Source organism: Trichosurus vulpecula, chromosome 6 (genome assembly GCF_011100635.1).
Source record: "Trichosurus vulpecula isolate mTriVul1 chromosome 6, mTriVul1.pri, whole genome shotgun sequence".
Lineage (NCBI taxonomy): Eukaryota > Metazoa > Chordata > Mammalia > Diprotodontia > Phalangeridae > Trichosurus > Trichosurus vulpecula.
Window position 1 is genome coordinate 227,651,730 of NC_050578.1, and position 27,406 is coordinate 227,679,135.

A 27,406-nucleotide genomic window follows, 5' to 3' on the forward strand; every position below is an offset into this window, starting at 1 on the left:
GTTCAGACATTCCTCAATTGATAAGCATCCCCTCGATTTCCAAATCTTGGCTGTCACAAAAAGATCTGTCTAGCTCTATTTCCAGCGTTACTTCATATACTTTAGATCAGGGGTTCTTAATTTAGGTTGTACAAATTTTTTTAAACTTCATATATTCTCAGGAGTTCTTAATTTGGGTCTACATATTTATTTTTTAAAATTGATAACTGTGTTTCAATATAATTTATTTTCTCTATATAGGTAAAATGCAATTTTATTTTATACAGTTAAAAACACTATTCTGACAAGAGGTCTATAGGCTTTACCAGACTGCCTAAGGTGATCAGCAACTACAAAGTACTGAGGGTTTGTTTACTATTGGGCACCCGGGGACTTCAGAGGAAGCTCTTCTGATCCTTCCCTTCCTTCCTTCTTAAGCCATCATTGCAATGACTTCAGAAGAGTGGAAGCTCCTCTAGGGCAAGGATTATTTCCTTTTAGTCTTTGTACTCCCAGTGCCTAGCATAGTGCCTGGCACATGGTAGACCCCCAATAAATACTTACGGGATTGAAATGAAATGGAATTAACTTGCAAGCTTTTGTAGTTGTTTCTTATGTTACTGGATTTTCCTCCTATGAGAAGCATGCTAAGGGATGCCCAGCTGGACACTGGAAACTTACCCTTTGTTATATGCCTCCTCCTCGATCCTGGCCTTGACCTCTTGGCTGATCTCCTCCAAAGCACTCTGGGTCAGGGCAGGTGGAGCGCTGGGGGCAGGACCCTCACAGTCTTGGTCCCCATTGGACTTCCCACTGGTGAGAAAATGAGGGATAAGAAGGGATGCTGAGTGTAGGGAGCGCAATGGAAAAGCTATCACAAGTCTTTGGTCTCAGTGCTGATCTCTGGTGATGGAGCCCAAAGCCTTTTTAGAATGGAAGCTCCCTTGAGAATTGGAATTGTTTCATTCTTGGTATTTATGTCCCCAGCACTGAGCCCAGTGCAGGTGCTGAATAATTGGTTGTTAATTGGATTGTTGAGTGATTTCAGTCTGGACCTTGGAGATGTCCCAAGCTACAATGAAGCAGAGAACGAAGGTTTAATTTGAGGCCCTAGGGGGAATTTGCTTTAGAGATCATCTTTCAAGTACTTTCTAATGCTACTCCCCAAGGTCAATTGTGGAAAAACATTTTTATTCTCTGAGAAAATCCTGAGGATGCCTACAATAAGCTCTGGCCCCCAACCCCATTGGACTTTGCTACCTCTAAAAGTCAAGATTTGCCCCTAGAGGTGCTCCCATGACCTGTGACCAAGTTAGGAGCTCCCTCTCTAGCTCTGGTAGCCTCAGAGCAGATATTAGGTCTTAGGAAGCCTGCAGCATGTGCCATCATTAGAATATAAGTGCCTTAAGGGCAGGGACTGTTTTTGAGTTTTCTTTTTATCTCTATTGTTAGCATATTGCCTGGCACATATTTTGTGTGTTTACTTTCCTTTGTATCTGCTGCTCTACCTGGTTTCAACTTCAGGGAACAAGATACACCCATGCTGGGCACCTTCCAGTGCCCCCTCTCTCCCTGCCTGCTTTTCTGCTGCCTCTTGTGTGTTGTCTCCCCCCCCATTAGATTGTACACTATTTGAGGATGGAGCTGCCTTTTTTTTTATTGATTGTATCTCCAGCACTTAACACAGAGCCCAGCACATAGTGGGTGCTTAATCATTGTTTCTTGGATTAGATTGGATAGCAGTACTCTGATGTCAATCACTTTTAAGAATTCTGAAGGTTGTCATTGCCAGTTGCATTCCAGGGTCCCTCCTCTCTACAGCAGTGCTCTCACAGAATCCCTACCACTGCTCCTAGGCTGGGTACACATAGGCAGATGGGTGAGTCAGGCTGCATCATGGCCAAGCCGCCATGATCAAGTCAACCTCATGATCAACACCAACTGTTAGGTAAACATGTTTGTACGACAAACCACTCACTCACAGAGGCAGCCAAAACCAGGGGGCTCAGTTATGTTTGTGCCTTTGTGAAAACACAGCCAATATAAATGGAGGTGTGGACGGAAGTCTGAGAAACAAGTGGGTGGTACTCGTGCCGTTCTTGCTTAAAATTCTTTAGTGGCTCCCTGCTTGTCAAATAACGTCCACGCCTTTGCTTGGCATTCAACTTTCTCTATAATCCAGTGCCAAATTAATTGCCTTTCCTAATTTTTCTTTTTAAAAAAGTGTTATTGAGATTCTTTCCTTTAAAACACACACCCAGGGGCAGCTAGGTGGTACAGTGGATAGAGCACTGGTCCTGGAGTCAGGAGGATCTGATTCAAATTCATCCTTAGACACTTGACAGTTACTAGCTATGTGACCTTGGGCGAGTCACTTAACCCCAATTGCCCTGCCTTCCCCTCTCCACACACACACACACACACACACACACACACACACACACACCATTTTTGCTTCTCTATCCCCTACCTACCCCCACATAGAGCCTTCCTGGATGGTGAAACCCCATCAGAATATACTACCATAGAGGAACTCACAAAATAGACCAGAGTACAAGTAGGGTTTTGAAGTCAGGCTTTTGTTTGAAAAATACCACGGGTTACCTGGTCCTCGAAAGCATCCCCTGCTGTGTTAATGAAGGAATCTTAAACACTTCTGCCTGTCCTCTGCATCAACCCCCCATCTCCAGTGCCGCTCAGTACCTCCTAAAATTTACATTTCATTAGGCTGGTAACTAGACACCAGAATAAGAAAGGAAGAGAGGGAACACATTGCATCTTTGTATATTTCAAAGAATAGTTGCTTAAAACACTTGTTAGATGGAATTGGATTGATTGAGTTATATTGATTGGAGAACTGTGTTCATGGGGGCCCTGAGCTAAGGGAACTTTCATAGTAGGTTTTTCACCCATGCTATGAGTTTCAAATTGTCTCAAGAACTCTTTTGAGAGTATGCGATAATCTTAACTATTCGTTCTCCAACAACACTGGAAAAAGGTTAAAAACCCAACCTACAATCTTTCTGTTCATTGTTAACATATGAGTAACTTTGGAAGTCTTTCTGCATGGACTGCTTTAAAAATCAAAGCTGAAGAAATTTTAGATGCCATCTTAAAAATGAGAAAACAACATCTTGGTCTGATGACTCAGTGGAGCTCTGAAATGCTACCTAGTCTTTTACTCCTTCCACTAATATAAAATAAGTCTGGAAAAGGAGGTTGGAGCCAGATTAGGGTCAGCTTGTATTTTGTCCTAGAGCTAATGGGGAGACTCCTGTAGAAATTTTTGAGCAGGTGAACAATTCTGTTTCGATTTTTTTAATGAACAATCTTAAAGATTGTTATGTATCTAGTTTTTGCTTTGCAAGTGTTACAAATACCTTTGGCTAAATGAAATGCAATTTTGATCTGACCTAGTAAAATTGAAGTCATGGGTATTTGCTGGAGGCAATGGGGTACAATGGAAGATTCCATGGCTGGACTGGGAATACAGACACCTCCTCTTTTCTGTTCTGTCATTAATTTACTATGTGATCTTGGGCAAATCCCTTCCCTTCTCTGGGTATCCTCAGTTTCTTCTCCTTCATTCTGTTTTGTAAAATTCTATTCTAAAATCACAGAAGCTCAGAGTTGAAAGAGGCCTCAGAGAGTATATAATTGAACCCCGTACCATATAAGTCCCATCTAGAACATGCCCAATAAGTGGTCAGTCACCAGCCTTTGGTGGTTCTTTCTAAAATGTGGTTTTCAAATGTGAGCAAAGCACTCCAGGTGTGATCTCACCAGGGCAGAGTACGGAGGGACAATTCCCTTTCCTATTTCTGGATATCATGTGCCTTTCTTAATGCATTCCAAGACCACATTTGCTTTTTTGGCCATCACATCACACTCATAATACATATTGGGCTTATACTTCTCTAAAACCCACACATCTTTTTAAATGAGAAAGAAGGGGTTTGTTGGGGCTGTGGTGGCTAATGATCTAGGATCCAGCCAGAGCAAAAGAATTCTAAGATAATTGTGCATCCAGCCCTTCAACTCTTGATTTTGTTAACTCTCCATGGCAACACCCAAGTCCCATCCCAGTGTTTTCACACGCCTGATTATTGCCCTTCCCCTCCCCATCTGTGTGTGCTCAGGAAATATGATGGTAAGGTAAATATTAGTCTATCCAAGACCAGTCCAGCAAGTAATGGGAAAAAAAATTTTATAAGGCTTTCACGAGACTTTAGGATTATGCACCTTTGGGCATTATACATGGCATTCCTCTCCTCTGATTCTGTGCTTCATTGAGAATTATAGAATTTCAGAGCTAGAAGGGACCTCAGAGGTCTCTGCGAAGACTTCTCCGCCCTCTGTTTCTCCATCTCTGTCTGTTTCTCTCTCTGACTTGGGTTAGAATCCTGGCTCCACCATTTAAAATATGTATAACTTGGGGCAAGTCAACCCATTTCTCTAGTCCTCAGTTTTTCTCTCTGTAAAATGAGGGGCATGGAGTAGAGTGGCTTTACAGGGGCCTTCCAGTTCTAGGTCTATGTTGCTATGTTCTACTAAGAAAAACTAAATTGAAGATTCTTCAAAGAAAAAGTAAATGATTTTTTAAAATAACCCTATTTTCCTCAGTTGTATGGGAGGCAATATTTCCAGCTGATAGAGGAAGAGAAACCTTTACAAGGACTGGGTGCTTAGCCAGGTGGGGAAAGGTTCTGCAAAACGAATGATCTACTTGGGCTGTGTAGATCTCTGTATCACAGGAATGGGTCCTGTTGTCTAGCTTTTCTGACTTAAAATAGAAAGAAATGCATGAGGCACAGAAGCCTGAAATAGAAAACTTTCCCAAGCAAAGCCAGGACCTTCTCAGATTGGTACATTTTGATTCAACATATTTTCTTCATAATTTTATAAACTGTAGCGGCATGGATCAAACTAGTCTCCTGGACCCTAGAGGGATAAAGAAACCATTTTCCATAAAAGCTCAGTTAAATACAAATCACATTTTTTCTTGGTGATGAAAATGGCCTTGAGGGTAGGAGTTGGGGAAAGGAGGACATAGAGAGAGAGATGAGACAGAAAGAGAAAGGCAAAGGGATGGAGGAGAGTGAGAAGGGAAGATAGAATATGGGGGGAGTGGAGAAGGAGGTCAAAGAAGAGGAGAGAGGAGAGGGAAAGGGGAGAAAAGGAGAGAAAAAGGGGAGTGCAGAGCCAGGAAAGAGAAAAGATGAGGAGGAAGAAGAGGAGAGAGAGAAAGAGAAAGGAGAAAGAGAAAAGGGAGCGGATGTGGGAGGAGGAGGAGAGAGAGAGACAGGGGAAAGGTGGAGAGAGATGGAGAGAGGGAAAGAAAGAGAGAGAGAAGTAGAGGACAGGGAGGGAGGGGGAAGAAGAGAAGGAAAGAAGAAGGAAAAGGAGATGGAGGGGATGGAAAGTATAGAGAGAAAAGAGGAAGGGACAAAGGAGAAGGATGATATGTGTTGGAATGGGGGAGGGAGGAAAATGGGTCAAAGAGGTGAAGTGGGAGAGAAAGAGAGTTAAGGAAAAGATGTAAGAGGTGAGGAAGGAGAGAGAGAGTACAGAGAGACAGATCAAGAGTCCAACCAACCAAAGCAGGTTTCTAGACAACCTCAAGGTGAAAAGTCAAACCAGAAAACTTACTTCTCTAATAGTGCTGGTGAAGCCAGGGAAGCTGAGGGGTTTCCTTTTCCATTTGGTGATTCAGCCTGTAGTGAAAATAAGATAAATCTTTCAATTCCTTAAATAAGTCAGAACAAAACATGCAGGTGGACCAGTACATTCTATATGCATATTTAGACAAATGAGTTCCCGAGACCTCCTGCACTTGCAAGGGTCACCTAGGCTCCTGAGCCATCATCCCAGATTCCCTTAGGCCTTTCTCCATCCTTTTCGATGTGAAGGGGGGGTGCATTTTTTTCTTGGGGGGTGGAGGGATGGAAGCACAGGGAGGGTGACTTGCTTCCTTTCACTGCATCCTCTGCATCTGTTTAGTTCTGAGACCTTGAAAGTTTGAGGTCTTTTCAATGGAATCCAGTTCCTGTCCCTCCTTTTTAGAGGGCAGCCCTAACACCAGACCACATCATGCCATGCCCTGTGCATTGGTAGGTAGAAGGCACACCTGTGTGCCGTTACTATTACCAAAGATTCCAGCTACTCAAAGCTCCATCAAATCCTACTTAGAGTGAACTTGGAGGATGTCCAAGTTGTTTTGTTGTAATGGAACTCTGTGGGTAAGCACGGTGCTGGGAAACCCACATTTCCAGGCCAGAGATGAAACAGCTAGAAGTGAAAAAAAGAAAGACTCTAAAAACAGTAGGGCTTTAAAAGAGAGAGTGGTAGGAGTGTGCTGTGCCTGTGGTCCCCTTTCTGCCTTCAAGCTCCAGACTTCGTGGGGGTGGCTTTATTTTTGCATGGTTCAGGACTTTGGGGTAACTGAAACTGGTGGTTGCACCAGAAACTTGAATCAGGGCAAAGGATGGGGGAGAGGAGTCAAAGTATCCCTGCTCCTGTTTGGCAGAACTCAGCTTTTCTCCTTGCTTATAATACAAACAGCGGGCCTGCTCTTTCCTCCCAGAAAGACAGAGATAGAGAGAGAGGAGAGATGAAAAAAGGAGACAGACACAGAGACAGATACACAGAGATAGAGAGAGAAAAAGAGAGAGAGACAGACACACAGAGACATGGGAAGACAGAGACATACAGAGAGAAAAAGAGAGATACAGAGAAAGAGAGTGAGAGAGAGACAGAGACAGACACACATAGAGAGGAGAAAGAGAAAGAAAAAGAGAAACAGAGAGAAAGAAAGAGAAAAAGAGACACAGAGAGTGAAAAACACAAGACATAGAGAAAGAGAGAGTGAGAAAGACACACACATACAGAGGTGGGATGTAGAAGTAGTTATAGAGAAATCTTTGTAATGAGATTTGGTCTTTTTTCCCCCAAAATGGTCTGAAGCTACATTAATTATTCTATTCCTTCTTTGAGAAATAACATTGGCTAGGAATATACCTATATTGTCCATAGAGAGAGTGACTAGACCTGTTATGTCGTTGATGAAGGAAACACCCAGATAAGGAAACTCGCTCTGCCAATACAGGCCAGCACCTTTAGTGCAGCTTAGAGTCTTGGAGAATTGACTAGGGCACTGTGAAATTAAGTGTCTTGTCCAGGGTTATGTAGCCAGAATGTGTCAGAGGCAGGATTTGAACCCAAATTCCCCTGAATCCAGGGCCAGCTCTCTATCCTTTATTCCATGTTTGCCTCTGAATTATGCAGAATGAACTATAAGTTGTGTTGTAAAATGTAAAATTTAAGCCAAAATTCAAGGCCCCAATGTCTTTACTCAAGTCAATGACAGAAGATGCTCCATGATTGTCTGCTGAATGAATGAATGAGTTAGGAGCCCATGCTGAGCATGGCTTCTCTTCTGCCTCTGGAGTTCTGCTTTCTAGTGGTCCCAAGGCCTAGTTCTGGGCTACCATTATTCCCCTAGTCATACTCACCAGGGCTGGTAAGGATGGGATGGGGGATGTGCTGGGAGACTGGCCAGGAATGTTCAGAGCATTAAACTTGGGGACCACGGCCACACTGACTCTCCGACGGGGCATGTTCTGCAGGAAGAAAAACATTTACTAACAGGAAGGTCTTGAGCCCAGGCATCCTTGGTGGGACAATGGTAGCTGTCCTAAGTGATGAAAACAGGGAGAGGGGAGGGGTGTGAGCGTACATCAGGGGAATCGGAGATTGTTCCACATTAACAGAGAAGCTCTATAGCTGTGTGTCCTGGAGGACTTGTTCTTGGACCAGAGTCTTTTGGGAAAAATCACAACTTTAGGAAACTGACAAAAACCAAGAGACTGGAAAGGAGATTTCTCATGTAAGAGAATAGATACTGTCAGTCTTCAACACATAGAATCACTCTCAGCCTCAGTTTCTCTATCTGTAAAAAAGGTGGTGATGCAGGTTGAGCTAGATGATGATTAAAAGTTCTGCCCTGCTTGCCCGTCCTAGGAGTCTATGAGAAAAAGGATGTGGGGGCCTTTTTTTTTAATCAGAAATATGAATTTTTAAAAGTTGGAAGGGCCCTCTGAGGTCTGCCCTCCTGCTTGAAGCAAGAATCTCCTCTGTAGCACCCCTGACTGGTGGTCATCCCCTTTAAATAGCTTTAGCAATGATACCAGACAAGGCTGCCCATTCCACTTGAGGGCTCTAAGTATTAAGAAGTTTTCTCTAATTCTGAACTAACTGAAATCTCCAACCTGGGTTCAAACCCCACTTAGTTAGACTCGTACTAGCTGTGGGAATTTCCTTATCTGTAAAGTGAGGGGGTTGGAGTCAAAGACCTCTAAGATCTCTATGATCCCACCCAAGGGATCCTTAATTTTAGGAAGGGGCTTTTGGATACAAATGGGTCCTCACACATATCCTGCAAAGCATGCAGTAAGGAAAAAAGCATTTATTAAGCACCTATTATATGCTAGCACTGTGCTAAGTTACAAATATTGTTTGATCCTTACAACATCTCTGGGAGGTAGGTATTGTTATTATCCCCTTTTTACAGTTGAAGAAACTGAGGCATACAGAAGTCACCTGCCCAGGGTCACAGAGTTAGTAAGTGTTTGAGGCTAGATTTAAACTAAGATCTTTCTGACTCTAGATCCAGAACTCCATGCACTGTACCACTTAGCTGTCCTTCTGCAGGGAAATTTTCAGGGCTTCCTATCTGTAGATGAAGAAACAGTGTCAGAGAAAGATTAAAAGTTCAAGGTCACCCAAGGAGTGAATGGCTAGTGAACTTGTATCTATGGATGGTTCTCCCTCCTGAAACACCATGGACTTAGGTTATGATGGAGTCTCTAATAAACAACTCCCAATTCTCTTCTGAGCAGCCGTATTCCTCCCCACCCCTCCTGTGCAGACAGCCTACCTTTCCCAGAGTGAGAGACATGGACCTGGTGGCGCGAGGGACTCCATCCTCTGCAGCAAGGGGGAGAGACAGAGAGAAGAACATCGTCCATCACTTCCGATCAGATTTAGGAAAGGGATAGAGGAGAGTGCTAGGAATTGTCCAAAGACCCCGAATGTTCCTGGTTCATCCGTGCTCTATCCCTTTATGAAGCCTGGTGCGAGTGCAGGGACATGCTGAAGTGATATCTTTGACCCCTTCCGTGTCCTTACCTCTACCTCTGAGAATCTCAGGCTTCCTTCAAGACTCATCTCAGAAGTCTGCGGCCGGAAGACTTTCCTGGTCTCCCCAGCTGCTAGAGCCTCCCCCTCTAAGGTCACCTTCCCTTTATTCTGTGTTTATCTGGTATGAATGTCTTGTCCCCCAACTAGAACGTAAGCTCCTTGAGGGCAGGGACTGGTTTTGCTTTTTCTTTCTATCCCAGCACTTTGCACAATGCCTGGCCTGTAAGTGCCTAATAAATGCTAATATAATTTTAATATAAATGCCTCATAAATGCTTCTTGATTGATTGGCTGGGGACACTTGTGGAGCCCAGAGTCTTGGACACTTACACCTCCTTATTCCACTGTGGAGCAGCAGCACCGTTCCTGCCTGTCGTACCACTTTTCTGCCTAATAACGTTCTCGTCACACGTCTCACAGGCTCTGCTAACAGATCGTAAGTCAGTGGTCCTACTGAGTCGGAAAAGCTTCCAGGATGGCCCTGGCCACGGACTACATACAACAATCATGACAATGACAATGACAGCTGAGTATTAATATCCTTACAACAACCCTGGAAGGAAGGTGCTATTATTACCCCCACTTTACAGAGGAGGAAACTGAGGCAAACAGAGGTCAGGTGACTTGTCTAGGGTCACACAGCTAGTAACTATCTGAGGCCAGACTTGAACTCAGGTCTCCCTGACTCTAGGGCCAGCACCACTTAGCTGCATATGCCTATTTTCTAAGGCCCAGCCCAATTGAAAAAGTATTAATTAGGTACATTTATCAGTTTATATGCATTTATCACAAATTTGATTTTGTATCATGTTTTTTTTTTTGTGAATGTTGCTTTATTCTTACTCTTAGAGTAAAACCTCTATGAGGGCAGGGACCATGTTTTATTTATATGCGCTCAGACAACCTTGCATATAGAAGGTGCTTAATAAACGCTGACTTCAGGAATGCTTGACAAAATGGGCATGGAATGATGATGATGGTGATAGTGATGATCATAGCTAGCATTTATGTAGCACTCTAAGGTTTGCAAAGAGCTTTACATAAGCTATCTTATTTGATCTTTTCAACAACCCTCTGAAGCAGGTGTTATTCTTATCTTCATTTTGTAGATGAGGCTGGCAGGGCTTGCCCGGAGTCACACTGCCAGTAAGTGTCTGAGGCAGAATTCAAACTCAAGTCTTCCTGATTCCTAGTTCCACTCATACGATCTATCCACTGCACCCTCAATGAAGGAAATGCTGCCAGAGTATTTGTCTAAAATTATTATATAAACACAGGCACAAAGTATCTTTACATACACAAATCCTAACATGGCTACAGTTTGGAGGAGGTAGGGGAGCAGCTAGGGAGGCCTGGATGCACAGGGAGACCTTTTCCTGATTCTCTTGGGTCCCTACAGTGAAGGGCAGGTATGTAGCTCTCTGAGGCAGATTGGTTAGAGAGGGGACAGGAAACAGAAACAGTTAGAATCCAGAAATATAATCTCTGATGCCAAAGCACTCCTACCAACCTCTCTGGGCATCCTTATCTAGCTTATTCATGATTTGGTGTTTGAAAGGTGTCCTGGGTTGTTGTTCTTTTTCCTTCATTCTTGAAGAAGACCATGACATGAGGGAGGTGATGCTATGACATGCAAGCGAATTGGATTTAAGTGAGGCAGGGCTGTGCAAAGTCACCAGCCTCACTTTCTCCTGCAGAGCCATCTGGGTCCAGTGGCAAGATATGGATCGGGATGACTGGAGATGGCCCTGGATGTAGTAGGAGGCCTTGGCCTTTTTAAGCTAAGGTCTTTCCCAGGTCTCACTGTGATTGAAGCAACACCCATTCAGTGATTAAGGCTAGGTAAGAAATGAGGCAGAGAATGGCCTCTTTTACCTAGTCAAAAAAAAAATCAGTCTGGTAGAGGGGAAGATCCTCAAGGTTTCTGGCCATAAATAGCGGTTGTTTCTGATTGGGTATTGCCTCAGTCAAACTGAGACCTGTTAGAGACCTTAACTTAGAAGGGCCAAGGTCTCCCACTGCATCCAGGCCCATCTGCAGTTGTCCTGATTTATATCTTACCACTAGACCCAGATGACTCTGGAGGAGAAAGTGAGGTTGGTGACCCTGCATAGCCCTGCCTCACTTAAATCTTGCTCTGGGGTGGAAATCTGAGTAAAGGCTGTGGTCTAGTCTTCCTTGCCATTCTGACTATAAAACAATGCTACCCCTAACTGCTGTGGCCAGTCAGAGCAAGCCTGTCAAGTCAACAAGCATTTATTAAGCACCTACAATGGACCAGGTGCTGTGCTAAGCCTGCAGTTTGGACACAGTAGTTTCCCTAAAACTACCATGTCTACAACTTTGCCTGTTAGAAGTCAGACGTTTGGTGGCTGGTGAAGCTGATTGGCATGTGTACCCGTGTATCCTCCCTGGGTGTGGTGGTTCACATAGTGTCAATAACGCTGTGTTTAGGTTTAAGGAATGGTGGACTGGCTTTCTGTGTATTGAGATTAAGAACTGAATAAGTCCCAACTCCAAACATTGGCTGTGAGCTAGTTGTTTGCTAAGCCGGTGCATTTTAGGGACCACATTTCCTAAAGCTGAGCCAAAACAGCTTTGTGCATTGCTACCTTGGTTTTGGAAAAAAAGCTGCTAATGTTCCCCAGAAATCTCTCTCTCTGAGTTCTGTTTATAAAGATTTCTCCATCTGGGACATGCTTCTGTGTCCCCCTCCTCCAGTTCATTGTAACTAAGGATGTTTGCAATATCCAGGAATTGTGGGCTTGAAAAGGTCCATTTTCTTGGGCTGTTTATCTCTCAATAGCCAGAATTCTCGTTCCCTCCACCACGGGCTTTACTTGCTGGGAAACGATTTCTGATGACTCTAGCAAGTGGCCTGAAAATGAAATGAGAAGACGGGGCAGAAACAGCTAATCAGCTCTGTAGGGACAGCCGGGTTACACAGTAGAGAGAGCACTGGATTTGGATTCAAGATGGTCTGAGTTCAAATCCTACCTCAGGCATTTATGTGACCCTGGGCACTTGTGTGATCCTGAGAGACTTCACCTCTCTCTGACTCAGTTTCATCATCTTTAAGATGAGGGTAATATCACCCACTTTGTAGGGTCATTGTGAGGATCAACCCAAGAACATAATTAAAGTGATTTGCAAACCCCAAAGCGCTGTGTAAAACAGTTATTATAGCAATTATCATACATATTACAAGGGATAGCTATTATTATCAGGGACAAAGCTTATTTTTATCTGGTGTTCTCGCTCTTAGAGTAATAAAATCTTAGAGCTGGAAAGGACGTCAAATGCCATCTAATGCACCCACAGATGCCCATTGCACAATATCCCTGACATGCTCATGCACCTGAATCCTGACCTCCCCTGGACACATTCTAGAATGTCAATGTCCTTTAGCCAGGAATGAATGCGATAGTCCAGTCCATGGTCTAAGCAGGGCAGAGGGCAGATGGATGATCACCCCACTTTTTCTGGGCACACCTATTTCTGCTAGGTGGTGCAGCGGATACAGTACTGGTCCTGGAGTCGGGAAGACTCTTCCTTACGAGTTCAAATCCAGCTTCAGACACCTACCAACTGTGTGACCCTGTGAAAGTCACTTAACCCTGTTTGCTTCAGTTTCCTCATCTGTAAAATGAGCTGGAGAAGGAAATGGCAAACCAATCCAGTATCTTTGTCCCCCCAAAAACCAAAACAAAACCAGAAAAGGGTTACAAAGAATTAGACATGACTGAAGAATGGCTAAACATCACAAATTTCTACTAATCCAGACTTATCATTGTGAATATATATCATAGCCCTTCATTATCTTATCACAGCAGTAACAACCATGAACACAGAAATTACTCTGTCTGCATTCTTTCAGCAAAGAAATGAGGAGTCACGAAGAAATAACACTCCATTAAAATCTGCTAAGTCCCATCATTCCCCTCTGATCCATTAGTGAAAATTTATGCATCAAAATGGTGATTTTGGCAATTTTCTAGTAATTTGGCTTCATCTCCCCTCCTGTTAGAGAGCCAGTGGGTTAACAGACTGTAGTTAGGCCACATCTTTTATAACCAGTCAAGGAGACACACCTTGATTCAGCCTTGGGAACCTGGAGGCCTTTTACCTTTCTATTATTAGTGCTAATTAGCCTCTATTGCAACACAAGGTAGCATAGACTTCTGCACTTAGAGTTAACAAGAAAAACAAACAAACCTAGATTCAAATCTCACCTCTAGTTGTGTGACCAGCTGTGTGATCTCTAGCAATGATTCTCTTAACTTTTCTGAGAATCAGGCAATTTTCTAAGACAGTAAGTCATGGCCTCCTAAACCTGTTATATAATCTCTGCCACTCCCTGGTGTGGCCCCTGAGGGGCCATTCACTGTTTTCCCCATTAGCTCTTTGGTTCGAGGTTGTAAGTATTGGATTTTAATCAACAAAATATATAGAGTACACAAGGTCATTTTTCAGGATGTCTGCATCCTATCAAGCCCCGGTTTTTCCAGCCTTAATGTACACTCCTTCCCCTGCTCATAAATTTTGGGCTTCATCCAGACTGGACTTATCACCTGCCCCCCAGACACTTCCTGGAATGTCTCACCTCTGGCCTGCTGCCCAGACTCTTCTCTGGGCCTGGAATGGCCTTCCTTGCCACTATCTCTACCTGCCGCTATCTTGCCCAACCTCCAAAACTCTAGTTTGATGACACCTTCAGCCGAAAACCTGCTGCTGCCTCCAGCTGCCAGAGGTGAATCATCTGATCTCAAGGTACTTTAGAGAACACTTCTGGCTTTACAACATTCTCACTTGTATTCCATCCATCCATGTGGCCGTCTCATTTTCTTCCTCCAAGACTGTGAGCTGCCTGAGGGCAGGGCTGTGTCTCACTGACCTTGTACATCTGTCTGCACCAGACCCACGGGGCAACAGCAGGTGCTTAAGAAATAAATGGTTAGTGAGTGGAACTGGAACAAAGTCCCTCCAGCCCTCGGCACTCCCTTAGTTTTAAAGAGACCTGGCTGGGGGCACCTGGTGGTCACTGCTTTCTTCTGTGGGGCTCCTTCTCTGCTCTCTGGATTTTCTGTCTAACGGTTTCCAGCCCATGGAGCTCTTCTGCCTCTAACCCCCCTTCTAGCTTCCACCACCTGCTTCCAGCTGGTGGAGGGAGTCACCAGGTCAGAGATTTAGAGGCGGAACGGGCCTATGAGGCCATCTTGTCCAGTTGATGCAATGCTGCTGAGTTGTTTTTCGGTTGTTGTTCGTTGTGAATACATATCACAGCCCTTCATTATCTCGTCATGGCAGCAACAACCATGAACACAGAAATTACTCTGTCTGGGCTCTTTCAGCAAAGAAATGAGAAGTCAAGGGGCAGGAGGGGCAAATAACGTTAAGGAACCAAGACAGATAAAGCAATGGGAAGAAATAACCCGCAGGGACTTGATCAATAGGAAATACCAGAGGCAGGACCGTAGGACCCCAAATCTAGAACTAGAACAACTTTTTGTGACCCCATTTGGGTTTTTTTGGCAAAGAAACTGGTGTGATTTGCTATTTCTTTCTCCAGCTCATTTTACAGACGAGGAGACTGAGGCACATGGGGTTAAGTCTCAGGGTCATGAAGCTAGTGTCTGCGGCCAGATTTGAACTCAGATCCTCCTGACTCCAAACCTAGTGCTCTATCCACTGCACCACCTAGTTGCCTTTATTCCCTCACACCTGGACTATTTCAGTGGTCTGTTGATCGGTCTCCTTGCCTCTAGTCGTTTCCAGATCAGTCCATGCTTCACTCAGCTGTCAAACTGATCTTCCTAAAATGCAAGTCTGTCCCTATCTCCCCCTTCCCCTATTCCATAAGCTCTGGTGGTTTCCCTTTGACCCTAGGATCAAATATAAAATCCTCTGGTTGGTCTTGACAGCCCTTCCTACCTTGCCAGCCTCCTTAGCTCTTACTGCCCTCCCCAAGCTCTTCAGTCCAGTGACACTGGCCTCTTGGCTGTTCCTTGAATAAGATACTTCCTCCCCCCCCACTCTGTGTGTCTTCATTGGCTGCTCCCCATGCCTGGAATGCTCTCCCTGCTCATCTCTGCCTCCTGGCTTCCCTTGGCAAAAGTCCCACCTTCTGCAAGAACTCTTTCCAACCTTGGTGCTCTCCCTCCTAGTCATCCTTTCCATAGCCTGTTTGTTCACAGTCATTTGTGTGTTGTCTCCCTCATTAGGCTGTAAGCTCTGGAGGGCAGGGACTGATTCTGCCTCTCTTTGTATCTGCAGCTCTTAGCACAGTGCCTGGCACACAGTAGGCGCTTCAGCCTGGCTGGCTGCTGCAGGCCCAGGTTTCATAACCCTTGGTGATCTGAGAGACACACCGTAGGGTGACAGAAATCCCACTTGGTTTTACCAGAGGGGCCGTAGCTTCGACTTGAATTCTGGTTTGCTAGTTTCTTAAATTCCATGAGCTCGGCGTGGTCTTTCTCATACGTCCTCTTCAAATTCTCTACATATTGCATCATAACCTCTGCAGCCTTTGACATCCGCTTTTCCTAGGAGGAAAGAGAGGTGGGAGGGGCAAATAAGGTTAAGGAACCAAGACAGATAAAGCAATGGGAAGAAATAACCCGCAGGGACTTGATCAATAGGAAATACCAGAGGCAGGACCGTAGGAGCCCAAATCTAGAGCTAAAAGGAATCTTAGAGATCATTTCATTCAGTTCCCCTCATTTTACAGCTCAGTTTGTTGAAGTGACTTAACCAAGCTCACATAGGTAGTAAACAGCAAAGGTGGGATTCTAACCTAGAGCCCCATTCTAAGTCAGATGCTCTTTGCACTATAAAGCCCTGGGGGACCTCAGAATATAGGACACAGACTATGAGGGCTGGGAGGGTCCTTGGAGGTGGGAAGGACCTCAGAGATCATTATGAAGCATATCCTTCCATATAGGCCTGTATAAGGATGGCTCAACAGCCTTAGTGCTGCTTTAAGTTTTAATAGCCTAATCGTGCACTAAGATTTTTGGGACTCACTGTATGTCTGCCAAGCTAGATGTGATCGAGAACAGAAGCTAAAATAAGGGAAGAATGTCAGACTTTAAGCTCGATGGGAATCAACAGAATGACACGGCAGCTAGCAAACCTACCAATTAGAGCTATCAGCCCTTCAACAGAGGCCTAGCATCTGCAACGAGGGTGAGTCAATTCCATTCAGGTGGCACCATAGTGCACAGAGCACTGGGCCTGGAGTCAGGAAGACTCATCTTCATGAGTTCAAATCCAGCCTCAGACATTTACTATCTGTGTGACCCTGGAACAGTCACTTCACCCTGTTTGCCTCAGTTTCCTCATCTGTAAGATGAGCTGGAGAAGGAAATGGCAAACCACTCCAGGATCTCTGCCAGGAAAACTCTAAATGGGGTCATGGAGAGTGAGGACTGAAACGACTCAACAGCAATTAAGCAGCGGCTTCCAGGCATGGGGGATGGCCTGCTGGGATCCTCTGAGGCAGAAGATGGGAGGGCAAGTTCAGAGCACACGGCTCCCTCGGGCTAATCCCAGATGTTCACAGGTCCAACCCACACCTGAACAGGAATCCCCTTTATTCTCATACTCATGCTGCCATTTAGCCTTTGTTTAAACATTTCCACTACCCTCCGAGGAGACCCATTCAAACTTTGGGATGGCTTTAATTGGTAGGAAGTTTCCTCTTATATTAAGTCTACATTACTGCTTTATAATGCCTACCCCTTACACCTGGTTCTGCTCTCTGGGGCCACGCTGAATAAATCCAACACCTCTTCCACGAGACAGCCCTCCAAACATTTGAAGATTGCTACCGCATCCCTCCTAAATCATTTCCAGTTCCTTCAATTAATACTTTCATGGCATGAACTCAAGCCCTTTCCCCATGCTGGCTGTTCTCTTCTGGACTCTGGCCAGCTCACCATTGGCCCTACTGAACACACACACACACACACACACATACACACACACACACACACACACACACACACACACACGCACACACAACTCAGTTCCAGCTATGGAGAAAGCCCAGTCTTGGATATCACGTCTCTCTCAAAGTAGGCCAAGATTTCATTGACTCTCTTTGCCGCCATGTCCCGCTACAACAGTCAAGGAAAGTCTCCAGAGTTTTACTCAGAGGCTGTCTAGCCTCGCGAGCATCCTCAGTTTGTGAAGCTGATTGTTTGAACCCAGACGTAAGACGTTTCCTTATCTCTCTTACATGTCATCTCACTAGCTTTAGCCCAGTATTATACTCTGTCCTGGGTAAGGGCCTCTCTGGGCCTCAGTTTTCACACTGGTCTTCTAGAGGTTCCTTGAAGATGACACTCCATTCATCAACTGTCTGTTCCTCCTGCCTGGAATGTTTTCTCTCTTTACATCTGCCTCCTAGCTTCCCTTAGGACTCAGCTCAAGCTCAGTATCTGCAAGATGCCTTTCTTCTCTAGTCCCCCTGCCCATACCTCCCTTCCCTCTGGGATTACTTCCAATTTACCTTGTCTATATCTTGTATGTACATAGTTATTTGCACGTTGTCTCACCCATTAAAAGGGGCTATTCCCCTGCCCCTTCTTTGTATCCCTGCACAGTGCTTGGCACATAGTAGGTGCTTAATACATGCTTGCTGACTTGGTTTATTCTGGGAATGAGATCTGAGTTTAGGGAGGAGCAATGCAGCTCACTCTCCTTCTTTCACGTCCTTTAGGGCCGCCTGGCACCCTGTGTCCCCAGCTATTAGATTCAACAAAGGGGTTATGGCCCCATGATGGAAGGGCCAACTGCCCACTTTAGGGCCAGAAATGTCTTGAGATGAGCAGAACATGGCGTGGGAAGGTGGAAGGAGGGAGGTCAGTGCTCTGACCTGGCGGACTGCCCCAACCATTTCAGCACGGCTGGAGAGGCGAGCGGCCAGGCGATGAAGGACGGCAATGTCTTCTAGCAGTTTCTCATAGGTTTCTCGGTGTTCACAGGGCTGCCAGATGGATGCTGAGGACTGAAAGGAGGGAGGAGATGGGACATTCTGAGTTACAGTTGAGGTGGAGGAAAGCAGGACCGGGGGAGATCTGAATGCTCCCCCTACCTACCCCATCTTCCCCTTCCCCATTCCACAGCTGCTGAGGTTAGCAGCTGAACCAGAGTCTCTGGGTCTGTCCTGGAGAAGCTCTTCCTGGCTCCTGTTACAGATTCAACCTGCCCCTCTACTTTTTGGCAAATTGGGGGTTTCCTACACAGCCAAAAACATCTAGACAAAAGATTTTTTAAACCCCCAAATAAAAAACAAACATCTAGATAGTGACCAGGGAGGGGAGGCAAAAGGTAAGGGAGAAATCAGCCTCATCATCTGTGACTGAAAAAGGCCTACATAGAGCTACATAGATGACCTCAGCCCATAACCCTTACTACCAACCCACACCATGACTTAGACAAAACTTTCCCCCATCCCACCCCTCAGGATGCTCTCAGTGATTCCTGAAAGGAGGCAGAGCATTCTTGGAAAACCATGTAAAGCCAGGCCTCCCTTCCTGATGGCAGATAATAGGATAAGGATACAACTGGATCTGCAAATTTATGACATAGGGAACTCCCAGATGAGGAAGGAAGTTCCTGCTACCAGTTCAAGGTTGGCACCTTCTCTGAAATTTGACTTGCCCAGGGTCACACAGCCATAGTATGTGACAGAGGTGGGTCCTCAACCAGATTTTCTGAGCCCAAGGGCAGCCCTCGATCTATTTTGTTAGGTTGCATCTTCATTGACTGATCAGATGCACTAATTGGGCACCTCCTTCTCCTCTGCCCATCAACTAACTGCCTTCCAGTTATAAACAGTCAATTCCTAATTTATAATTTAGCTCCCCCTTCATTTTCCTCCTCCCTGTGTAACTTGCGTGGTCCTCAGACATACAATTCCCCTCCCCTCTTGCTCCCTATAGACAGTGGGTGCTATGGCCTTGGGACAGCTCAGGGATGGGTCAGCCCTTGGGCACTGTCAGAGCCAGGCTCCTTCCTTACCGTGATTGAAGCTTTAAAGTTGTTCAGTTCTTTCTCGGTGTTCTCTTCTGTCAGGTTCCTTTCTCTCTCAGCCTGGCTAATTCTCGACTCCAGGGTGTAGCTGTCATTTCGAAAGGCCAAGGACAGTTGTACAAACACATTCTATGGAGGGGGAGAAAAAGTGGAGGAGAAGGGCAAGGAGGAACTGCTGTAGGTTAGAAGGTCTAGCTTATGACTCATCTGTAGATTCTAACTTGGGACCTGGAAGGGACATCAGAGGCCAGCGAGTCTCATTTTACAGGTAAGGAAACTGAGGCCCAGAGAATGAGTAGTTAGTGGCAGAGTAGTTAGTGGGTCTCGGTCCCCTAACTCTAAATCAGTGTTCTTTCTACCACAAGACTCTATTAATACAACTTACCAAACCGTGGAAGTGCCTGTCAAAACCCCCATCAACAGGGGTCTGTTCTTTAAGGCTAAGGTGGCAAACCAAATCATAGCAATGTGTTCATGGATGAGAATGACTTAAAAAAAAAATTGCTCTTCCTCCCAGATAATTCTAATGCCTTACCCTCCAATAGTAAATGAGAATGGAATTTCAAACATCACATCTGGACAATGAGATGACAATGAGGACCTTCCAGGAGATTCTGGGAAGAACGTCAGATTAGACCTGGTCTCTACTCTCACACTTGGACTTGCCAGTTACTGGCTCTGTGACATTGGCCAGGCCACTCACTCTCTGTGATCTTCCATTTCCCTTCTGTACAGTGAGGGGATTGGACCAGATGGTTTTCTAAGGTGCCTTTCCGCTCTAGGTCCGTGATCCAAAGACTACTAAATTCTCTTCTTCCATCTCTAAGATATTAAGAACCTATGGAAAACCCTTGGAAAGCCACAAAAATGACAATATATGGCCACAGGAGACTTAAGAGAAGGGAAAGGGTCAGTGCATTTCACTTAAGTTAGCCCCCCCCCTCCCCGCAAATGCTTCACTCTCCATTGAATTGAAGAAAATCAGTGATAGCAACCTTGGTTTAAATAAGTCAGGGGTACTTAGCTGAGCCAATGTAAGCAATTTGGATTAGTTGGGGGCCTTTATGGCCAAAGGGTTTCACATGGAGAAACCATATTTAAGGAAAACTGGTGTGAAGGATAGGTCTTGTTGATTTAAAAGGGACTTCAGCCAGCATTCATATCATATTTCCCAGTTTCTGCCCAAACAGCAATTTTAAATGAATGCCAGAAGACTTTTTTTATGACCCCTAAGGTTCAATTAGGACTTTGTATAAACATTAGCTGCAAAAAATTTCTGAGTGCAAGATTGACCTTTAAAAAGGTGGAAATCACAGAGAAGGGGCTTCCTGGTCTGAGCCCATGGGAAGAGACTTGGGCAGATGGAAACTCTTCAACGGAAGTAGGATCTCTCTCTGTGCTGATTGCATAACCCCATGGACACTACCCACATGCTTACATTCTAAGCTGTATCATATTCATTTCTATACATGCCCTAGCTCTTTGCCAGGCTGCGAGCTTTCATGGGCAAGGAACTATGCCCTGAAAGGCAGTACAGTATAGTGTTAGAGTTTTGGTATTGGCATCAGGAAGACCTGGATTCAAATTCTACCTATGATTCTTACTAGGTGTGAGACTACAGTCAAGTAAATTAAGCTTTCTAAGCCTCAGTTTTTTCATCTGTTGTGAGGATTAAAAAAAAGATAATGTATATAAAAAACTTTGCAAATTTGAAAGTACTACATTAACAGTTATTCTAAGTAATTATTAGTAATGATGATGATCATCATCCCTGTCATCTTTGTATCTCCCTTAGCGCCATACAAGGTGCCTGCATCTAGCAGGAGCTAAATGTGTGTTATTAATGAATGAAGGTCATGGTCTTCATCTTCTCAGCCCCTTATTAACCCCGCCCTGGGTCCATCAGTAGAAGATCTGAGTAAACAACACCCATGTTAGTAAAACTGGACATTTTCATGCACAGAGAGGAGGTTGTTGTGTTGGCCAAATGCAGCTGGCTGCTGGCTGGGCTAGGGTAGGACCAGCCTAACTGGATGAATGGCCTCACCTGGCTGAGGCTTTTGCTCATGGTCTTTGGCTATTAAACAAACAGCTGGGGACACACCTTCACACACCCCAGCTGGCTTGTTCTTGAATATACTTCCCAGGTAACTCAGCCAGTCCTCAGTCACAGGATTCTCCCTGGGTAGCCTGAGCACCGAATTATCTATGAGGAATCCTGCTCCATCATTTGTCTGTGGACTCTCTATTCTAATGGACAGCTTGGGATCCTTTTTGACCCCAGGCTGGTTTCTCTCTACCCACCCCCCCACCCCTTCCCACTACCCCCCCCCCCACCCCACCCGGGACTAGGGAGGAGCCAGTCCAATGAAAAGAGCTCTTGAGAGTCAGAAGACCTGGGTTCAAACCCTCCCTCTGCTACTTAGTACAGGGAAGGCCTTGGGCAAGTTTCTTCATCTGAAAAATTGGAGTATTACATGACCTCAAAAGTCACTTCCAGTTCTAAATCACTAGTCCTATAAATAAATTCCTCATGTTGTCTATTTCTGTACACCCAGGGAAAGCAGGTAAACTTTTTTAATATTTGCTAAGGAGAAATAAGATTAAATGAGCTACAAATGCTATAAAACCCCGGGATGCCTTTTCAAATGAAGTAAAAGTGATTTTTGCATTTCAGTGTTCTTATGTTGCTCATGTCCCTGCCCCTACCCAGTACTTCCCCTCCCCTCCAATAAATTAGTATAAATTAAGGATTGATTACATTTTGAAACCCATTACCACTGGCATGAAATATGTAATATGAACATGTACATGAACACATTTTCTCACATTTTCCCCTCCTCTCATCTCCATTTTGGGAGGTGAGATAAAATGGTTTCTTTGATTAAATTCCTCAACTCCACATCTCAGTAACTGATATGCTTTGAAACAGTAAAGTTGCCATCAGCCGGGACTTTCTTTTCTAAGTTGAACGTGCTTTGCTTGTGAGAGGAAAGCAAAGATAAGAAAAACAAAGGTCTCCTAACAGTGAGGAATGGTTTCCTACTTCCTACCCCTCCCTGATGCACCAAGAAAGGAGAACTATCTCTGCTCTGGCTGCTTCTTTCTCTTCATCCCAGTTCCCTCTGTTCAGTTTACTCTTGTGTGTCCACCTTGCTTGTACATGGTTGCTGCTGGCTGTCTCCCTAATTAGACTATGAGCTCCTGGAGGGCAGGGACTGTCATGCTTTTCTTTGCATCCCCAGTGTGGGGCACACAGTAGGCTCTCAATAAATGTTTAATGACTGCCCTCCCTGCTTACTTCCCCTGGATTGGTGTTCTGCAGGGCTACAGTGCCTGACACATAGTGGGTGCTCAATAAATATTCATTGATTGATTTTGGGTCCCTTAATGTACCACCAAAGCTTTGTCGGAGGGTCAGTAATATGAGCTGGGGCCACAGCAGCTGCCTAGTACTTTTTCCTCAGACCAAAGGAGGCTAAAGACCAAGTCTCAAGTTTTAAAAGCAAAGCAGAGGTAAACTCCACCTTTTAATTTTTTGTGAACTAATTTGATTCCATTTAAATCATCTCATGGTCCTCAACTTTCTCATAGAAAAAGAAAGCCTACCTTCTCTGCTCCAAATGTCATTTTTCAGGAATTTCTGAAGGAAGACAATTTTGAAGGAAGAACATTTCAAGCAGCTCTAGATTCCACTGGCCTTTGCCCCAATCACTATTATCTATCTACCTATCTATATCTGTCTGTCTGTCCATCTGTCTGTCTGGCTGTCTATCTATCCATCCATCCATCCATCCATCCATCTATCCGTCTATCTATCTATCTATCTATCTATCTATCTATCTATCTATCTGTCTTCTATCTCTCTGTCAGTCCATCTCTATATCTGTCTCTTATCTATCATCTATCTATGTATCTCTCTATCTATGTATCTATCTCTCTATCTACTATCTATCTCTGTCTCTTACCTATCTATCTATCTATCTATCTATCTATCTATCTATCTATCTATCTATCTATCTACAAGAATCTCAAAAGTTAATGAAAGCTGTCAAGAGTTGTGGTGGACCAGACCCCAAGTGGTCCCATCATATCCCCCTCCCAACACTTTGGCCTGTGTCTGTGTGAAAGTATCATGGAAGCTGAACAGGTCAGTGCAGCCTCGATGTGGGCTGACTTTCATGAGAACTGTGAGGTACTTACCTCGACTTCCTTTTCAGTAAGCGGAGGAGCACTAGGAGAAAAAGAGAAAACAGATGCTTATCATTACACCTCCAAAGTAACTGAAAGGATGCTTATCTAACCCTGGCAGCCCCTCTGGGTCTGTTCAGAGGAGGACTGCAGCATGCCAGGCTGGTGAGAATGGAGAGCTGGTGTATATTCCCTATTCCACCTCCAAGCCTTTGCTTGCACTGGTTGTCTTGCATACCTGGAGTGTTCTCCCTCCTCCCTTCTGCCCCTTCACTGCTGCCATTATTTACATCTGACTTTTCCATCCAGATTTGGAGTGCTAGGCCTGGAGGCAGGAAGACCTGAGTCCATATCTGGCCTCAGAAACTTGTTAGCTATGTGACTGGGCAATTCACTTAACCTCTGCCTCAGTTCCCTCATCTGTAAAATGGGGACAATTATAGGATCAAATGATATAATATTTGTAAAGCACTTAGCGCAGTGCCTGGCACATAATAAGTGCTGTATAAATATTAGCTATTATTATTTTTTAGAAATCAGTTAACAGCCCAAGCTCCATAGGGGACACTGCATAGTCAATGGAGTCAGGAATCTCTGGATTCAAGAAGTTTCAAGCTTCTGGACTTTCCTGATTCCCCCACCCCACCCTCAACTGCTAATGCTTCCCTCCCAAATGACTTTGTTTGTACCTGTTCTGTATAAATCTATATCTATATCTATATACATACACACGTTTTCTTCCTTCCCTTCCCCTGCTAGAATAGAAATTCCTCAAGGACAGGGACTGTTTTTTTTTACTTTTGTGTTAGTATCTTCAGTGCCTAGCATAGTGCAGTACACACAGTAGGCACTTAATAAATGCTTGTTGGTGGATTGGTTCTAGGCCAACAGGCTAGGTGGGCACACACATGAGAGCATGTTTGAGCCCTCAAAAGCTGCTCTAGCCTGTCTCGCCAACTCAATGGCTGGGAGAGACTGAAAGGGAGAGGACAAGGAGGAGCAGCATCTTTCTGAGAGGAGGAGGTCTGAATCAGCATGGAAGGGATGTCTGGTGCTGGCCAAGGACAAGGGAGGGAGGAACTTTTTTTTTTTTTTTTTACCAAGTCAGCAGGCAAATCTTATCTCCTGGTCTTGAGGCAATGAGAAAGTGCAGCTCATTGTTAAAAATCCCTGGACACTGTAAATAAAGCTGGGGCCCCTTTCTTTCCTGTCTCAGGGTGGTGCAGGCTTAACTGAGTGTGGGAAGTGAGGGAGAACAAGGGGACCTAACAGCTTCGCCCCACCCAACAACAGAACGGATCAAGGATAAGATGCTCAGGAAGCCCCACTTCCTCTGCAGCCCTGGACAGAGGTGCAAGGTCACCCCTTCTCTGGTGAGGCAGGGTGCTGCTCACCCCTGACTGAGGGCTGCTGGGATCCTTCCTGTTTAGGTGCTAGGGAATCAGCCTCAATTGCTGCTTTCTGTGAGCAGCTAGAGTAGGGCAGGGTTGCTGATTCACCACTGGCTAAGCTTCAGATGAATTGGGTTCTTCAGCTGGCTCTCTTCCATGGGACTGGCCCATGGGCCAATCCACATCAAATATGCCGTCCTCATCTGGACCTTTGTATTTCTCTCCTTTACTGCTCCCATTATTGACACCTGATTATTTCATTTAGATTTTTAAAAAAAATTAATAGCCCAAACTTCCGAGGGGCCCTACCTAAAAATGGACAGAAGATGGGGCCTCAGACTAAGGAACATCTACCTGGATTCAGGTACTGCCCTTGCAAATGTTAGCTGCCTGGCCATGATCCAGTCAATCAACCCTTTCCTGCTTCCAAGAGATTCTTGAAGACCCTACGTTACAAATGGTTTGCCCATTAGCTCTGGACTTCACTAGACCAGTCACATCATGGGTAAGCCAGACCTGAAGTGTAAGAATAAGAATCAGTGTGGCTCCAGAAATGTAGCTTGGTATAAGGGGGGGGAGTGCTGAGTATGAATCTGACTGTGCTGACCTTGGGGCAGTCACTTATTCTAGGCCTCAGTTTGCTCATCTGTGAAATCAGGGAGCTCGACGAATGGTCTCTGAAGTCTTTCCAGCTCCAAGTCTACTTTCTTACTTTCTTTCTTTCTTTCTTTCTTCCTTCCTTCCTTCCTTCCTTCCTTCCTTCCTTCCTCTATCAAGGTTAAATGACTTGCCCAGGGTTACATGGTAAGTATCTGAGGCCGTGTTTGAACTCAGGTCCTCCTGACTCCAGGGCCAGTGCTCTACCAGCTGTACCACCTCACTGCCCCCAATCCTTTGATTTCAAAGAGGAAACATTAAGCTAACTCCTCCCCCACCTTCAGAGCCATTTAACTATCTGTCTGATCAACAAGAAACCTTGGGAAGGTTGGAAGAGTCCACCAGGGAGAATAAGCTAGAGCTTTGGGCTTGGAGTCAAGAAGAACCAAGTTCAAATCCAGCCTCAGACACTTACTAGCTGTGTGACTCTGTGCAAGTCACTTACCCTATGTTTACCTCGGTTTCCTCAACTACCTCTCAGGGTTGATGTGAGGATCAAATGAGCTAATATTTGTGAAACACTTAGCATAGTGCCTGCACATAGTAGGTGTATAATAATGCTTGCTGAATTGAACTGAACTGAACTCAAACCAAGGCTGACTTGAGACTGACCACACCAAGAAGCAAGCAGGCAGAAGAAAGAAGGATGATTTGTCAGCAATGGATCTGTTGTGGCTGCCTGTAAACAACCCAATAAATTCACCTGATTTTTAAAACTGAGCCCATTCTCTGAGCTTCAGAATTTGGTTGTTAGAATTATCAAAACTAGCAGAGTTGTGGAGGACCTTGGGGAGAGCAAAGAACGGAACACCAAGTCACAAGACTTGGGTTTGAATCTTGGCCCCGCTACTTACTTCTTGTGTGATCCTGAACACAAAAGTGTGTCCGTGAGGACAGTAAGAACTCAAAGAAGAGAGAAATTGCTCTGGACTAGAATCATGGAGGAGTGGGTATTTCCTGGCAAGTCAGACCATTGGGTTGGAGAACAAATTATGTACCAAATAGATATTTGGTTAGTATAAACTTAGGCCAAAGGAAGCTGGCCATATTTCAGAAATCTGTACCTCTCCAGACTTCAATTTCCCCCTCTGTGAGTCAAAGAGATTGGTCTACACTAGGACCTCTAAGGTCCTATCCATCTCTAAGTCTATGACCAGTTCATTTATTCTACAAAGGAGAAAACCAAGTCCCACTCAAGGTTACAATCCTAGAATCATATTGAGATTCAAGATTTTTTTTTGCTGACCTTCGATCTTAGAACCTTAGAATTGTGTATATTTAGAGCCAAAAAGAACATTAGAAATGGTCTAGTGCAACTTCCTCATTTTATAAATGAGGAAACAGAGACCCAGAGAGATCATGCTGCTTACTGAAGCTCTCACAGGCAGTAAGTGGCCAAGCTAGGATTTGAAACCAGGTTCTCTGACTCTAAATACAACACTCTTTCCATTAGACCACACTATCTTTCTAGTGGCACCACCCCCAAACTACAGTCTTAGCTTCTTGAGTCCAAGGCCACAGTATCCTATGGCTCTATAATAACTTTCAGACCACTTGAGCTTTTTCATGTAGTAGCTTAGTTAAGAAGACGTGAATTTCTCATGGCCTCCTCCAGCTTAATATGCTGTCTCTGGTGGGGCAACCAAGTGCCTTTTAGAGGGGGCAGGCTCTTCCTAAAAAGGACCAAGAGGGAGCAGGGCATAGTGGGAGGAGCATTATATATGGAGTCATAGACATGAGCTCAAATCGTGGATCGACCACTATTTGTGTGACCTTGTCCAAGATATATAACCTCTGTGGACCTCAGTTTCCTCGTATGTAAAAGGAGAGAACTGCTCTAGATGGCCTCCGAGGACCCATTCCAGTTATAAATCCATGATCCTGGCTTCTGTGATGTAAGTGACAGAAGCACACAAAACATGGCCCTCTGAGTTCATGGACCAGCCTTTAAAG

At 44.8% G+C, this 27,406-nt stretch overlaps 1 protein-coding gene across 1 annotated transcript in view; it reads right to left on the reverse strand.

The window, feature by feature from the left end:
• The window catches only part of IRAG1 (inositol 1,4,5-triphosphate receptor associated 1), a 72,556-nt gene that overhangs the window by 8,097 nt on the left and 37,053 nt on the right, over nucleotides 1–27,406 (reverse strand). Inside the window, exons 11-18 of the mRNA XM_036765381.1 lie at nucleotides 23,418–23,448; nucleotides 19,203–19,343; nucleotides 18,055–18,186; nucleotides 15,577–15,718; nucleotides 8,915–8,964; nucleotides 7,491–7,598; nucleotides 5,629–5,693; nucleotides 661–792 (exon numbers count right to left, since the gene is read on the reverse strand). Of these exons, the coding sequence (XP_036621276.1) occupies nucleotides 661–792; nucleotides 5,629–5,693; nucleotides 7,491–7,598; nucleotides 8,915–8,964; nucleotides 15,577–15,718; nucleotides 18,055–18,186; nucleotides 19,203–19,343; nucleotides 23,418–23,448 (801 nt within the window). The remainder of the gene's footprint in view (nucleotides 1–660; nucleotides 793–5,628; nucleotides 5,694–7,490; nucleotides 7,599–8,914; nucleotides 8,965–15,576; nucleotides 15,719–18,054; nucleotides 18,187–19,202; nucleotides 19,344–23,417; nucleotides 23,449–27,406) is intronic.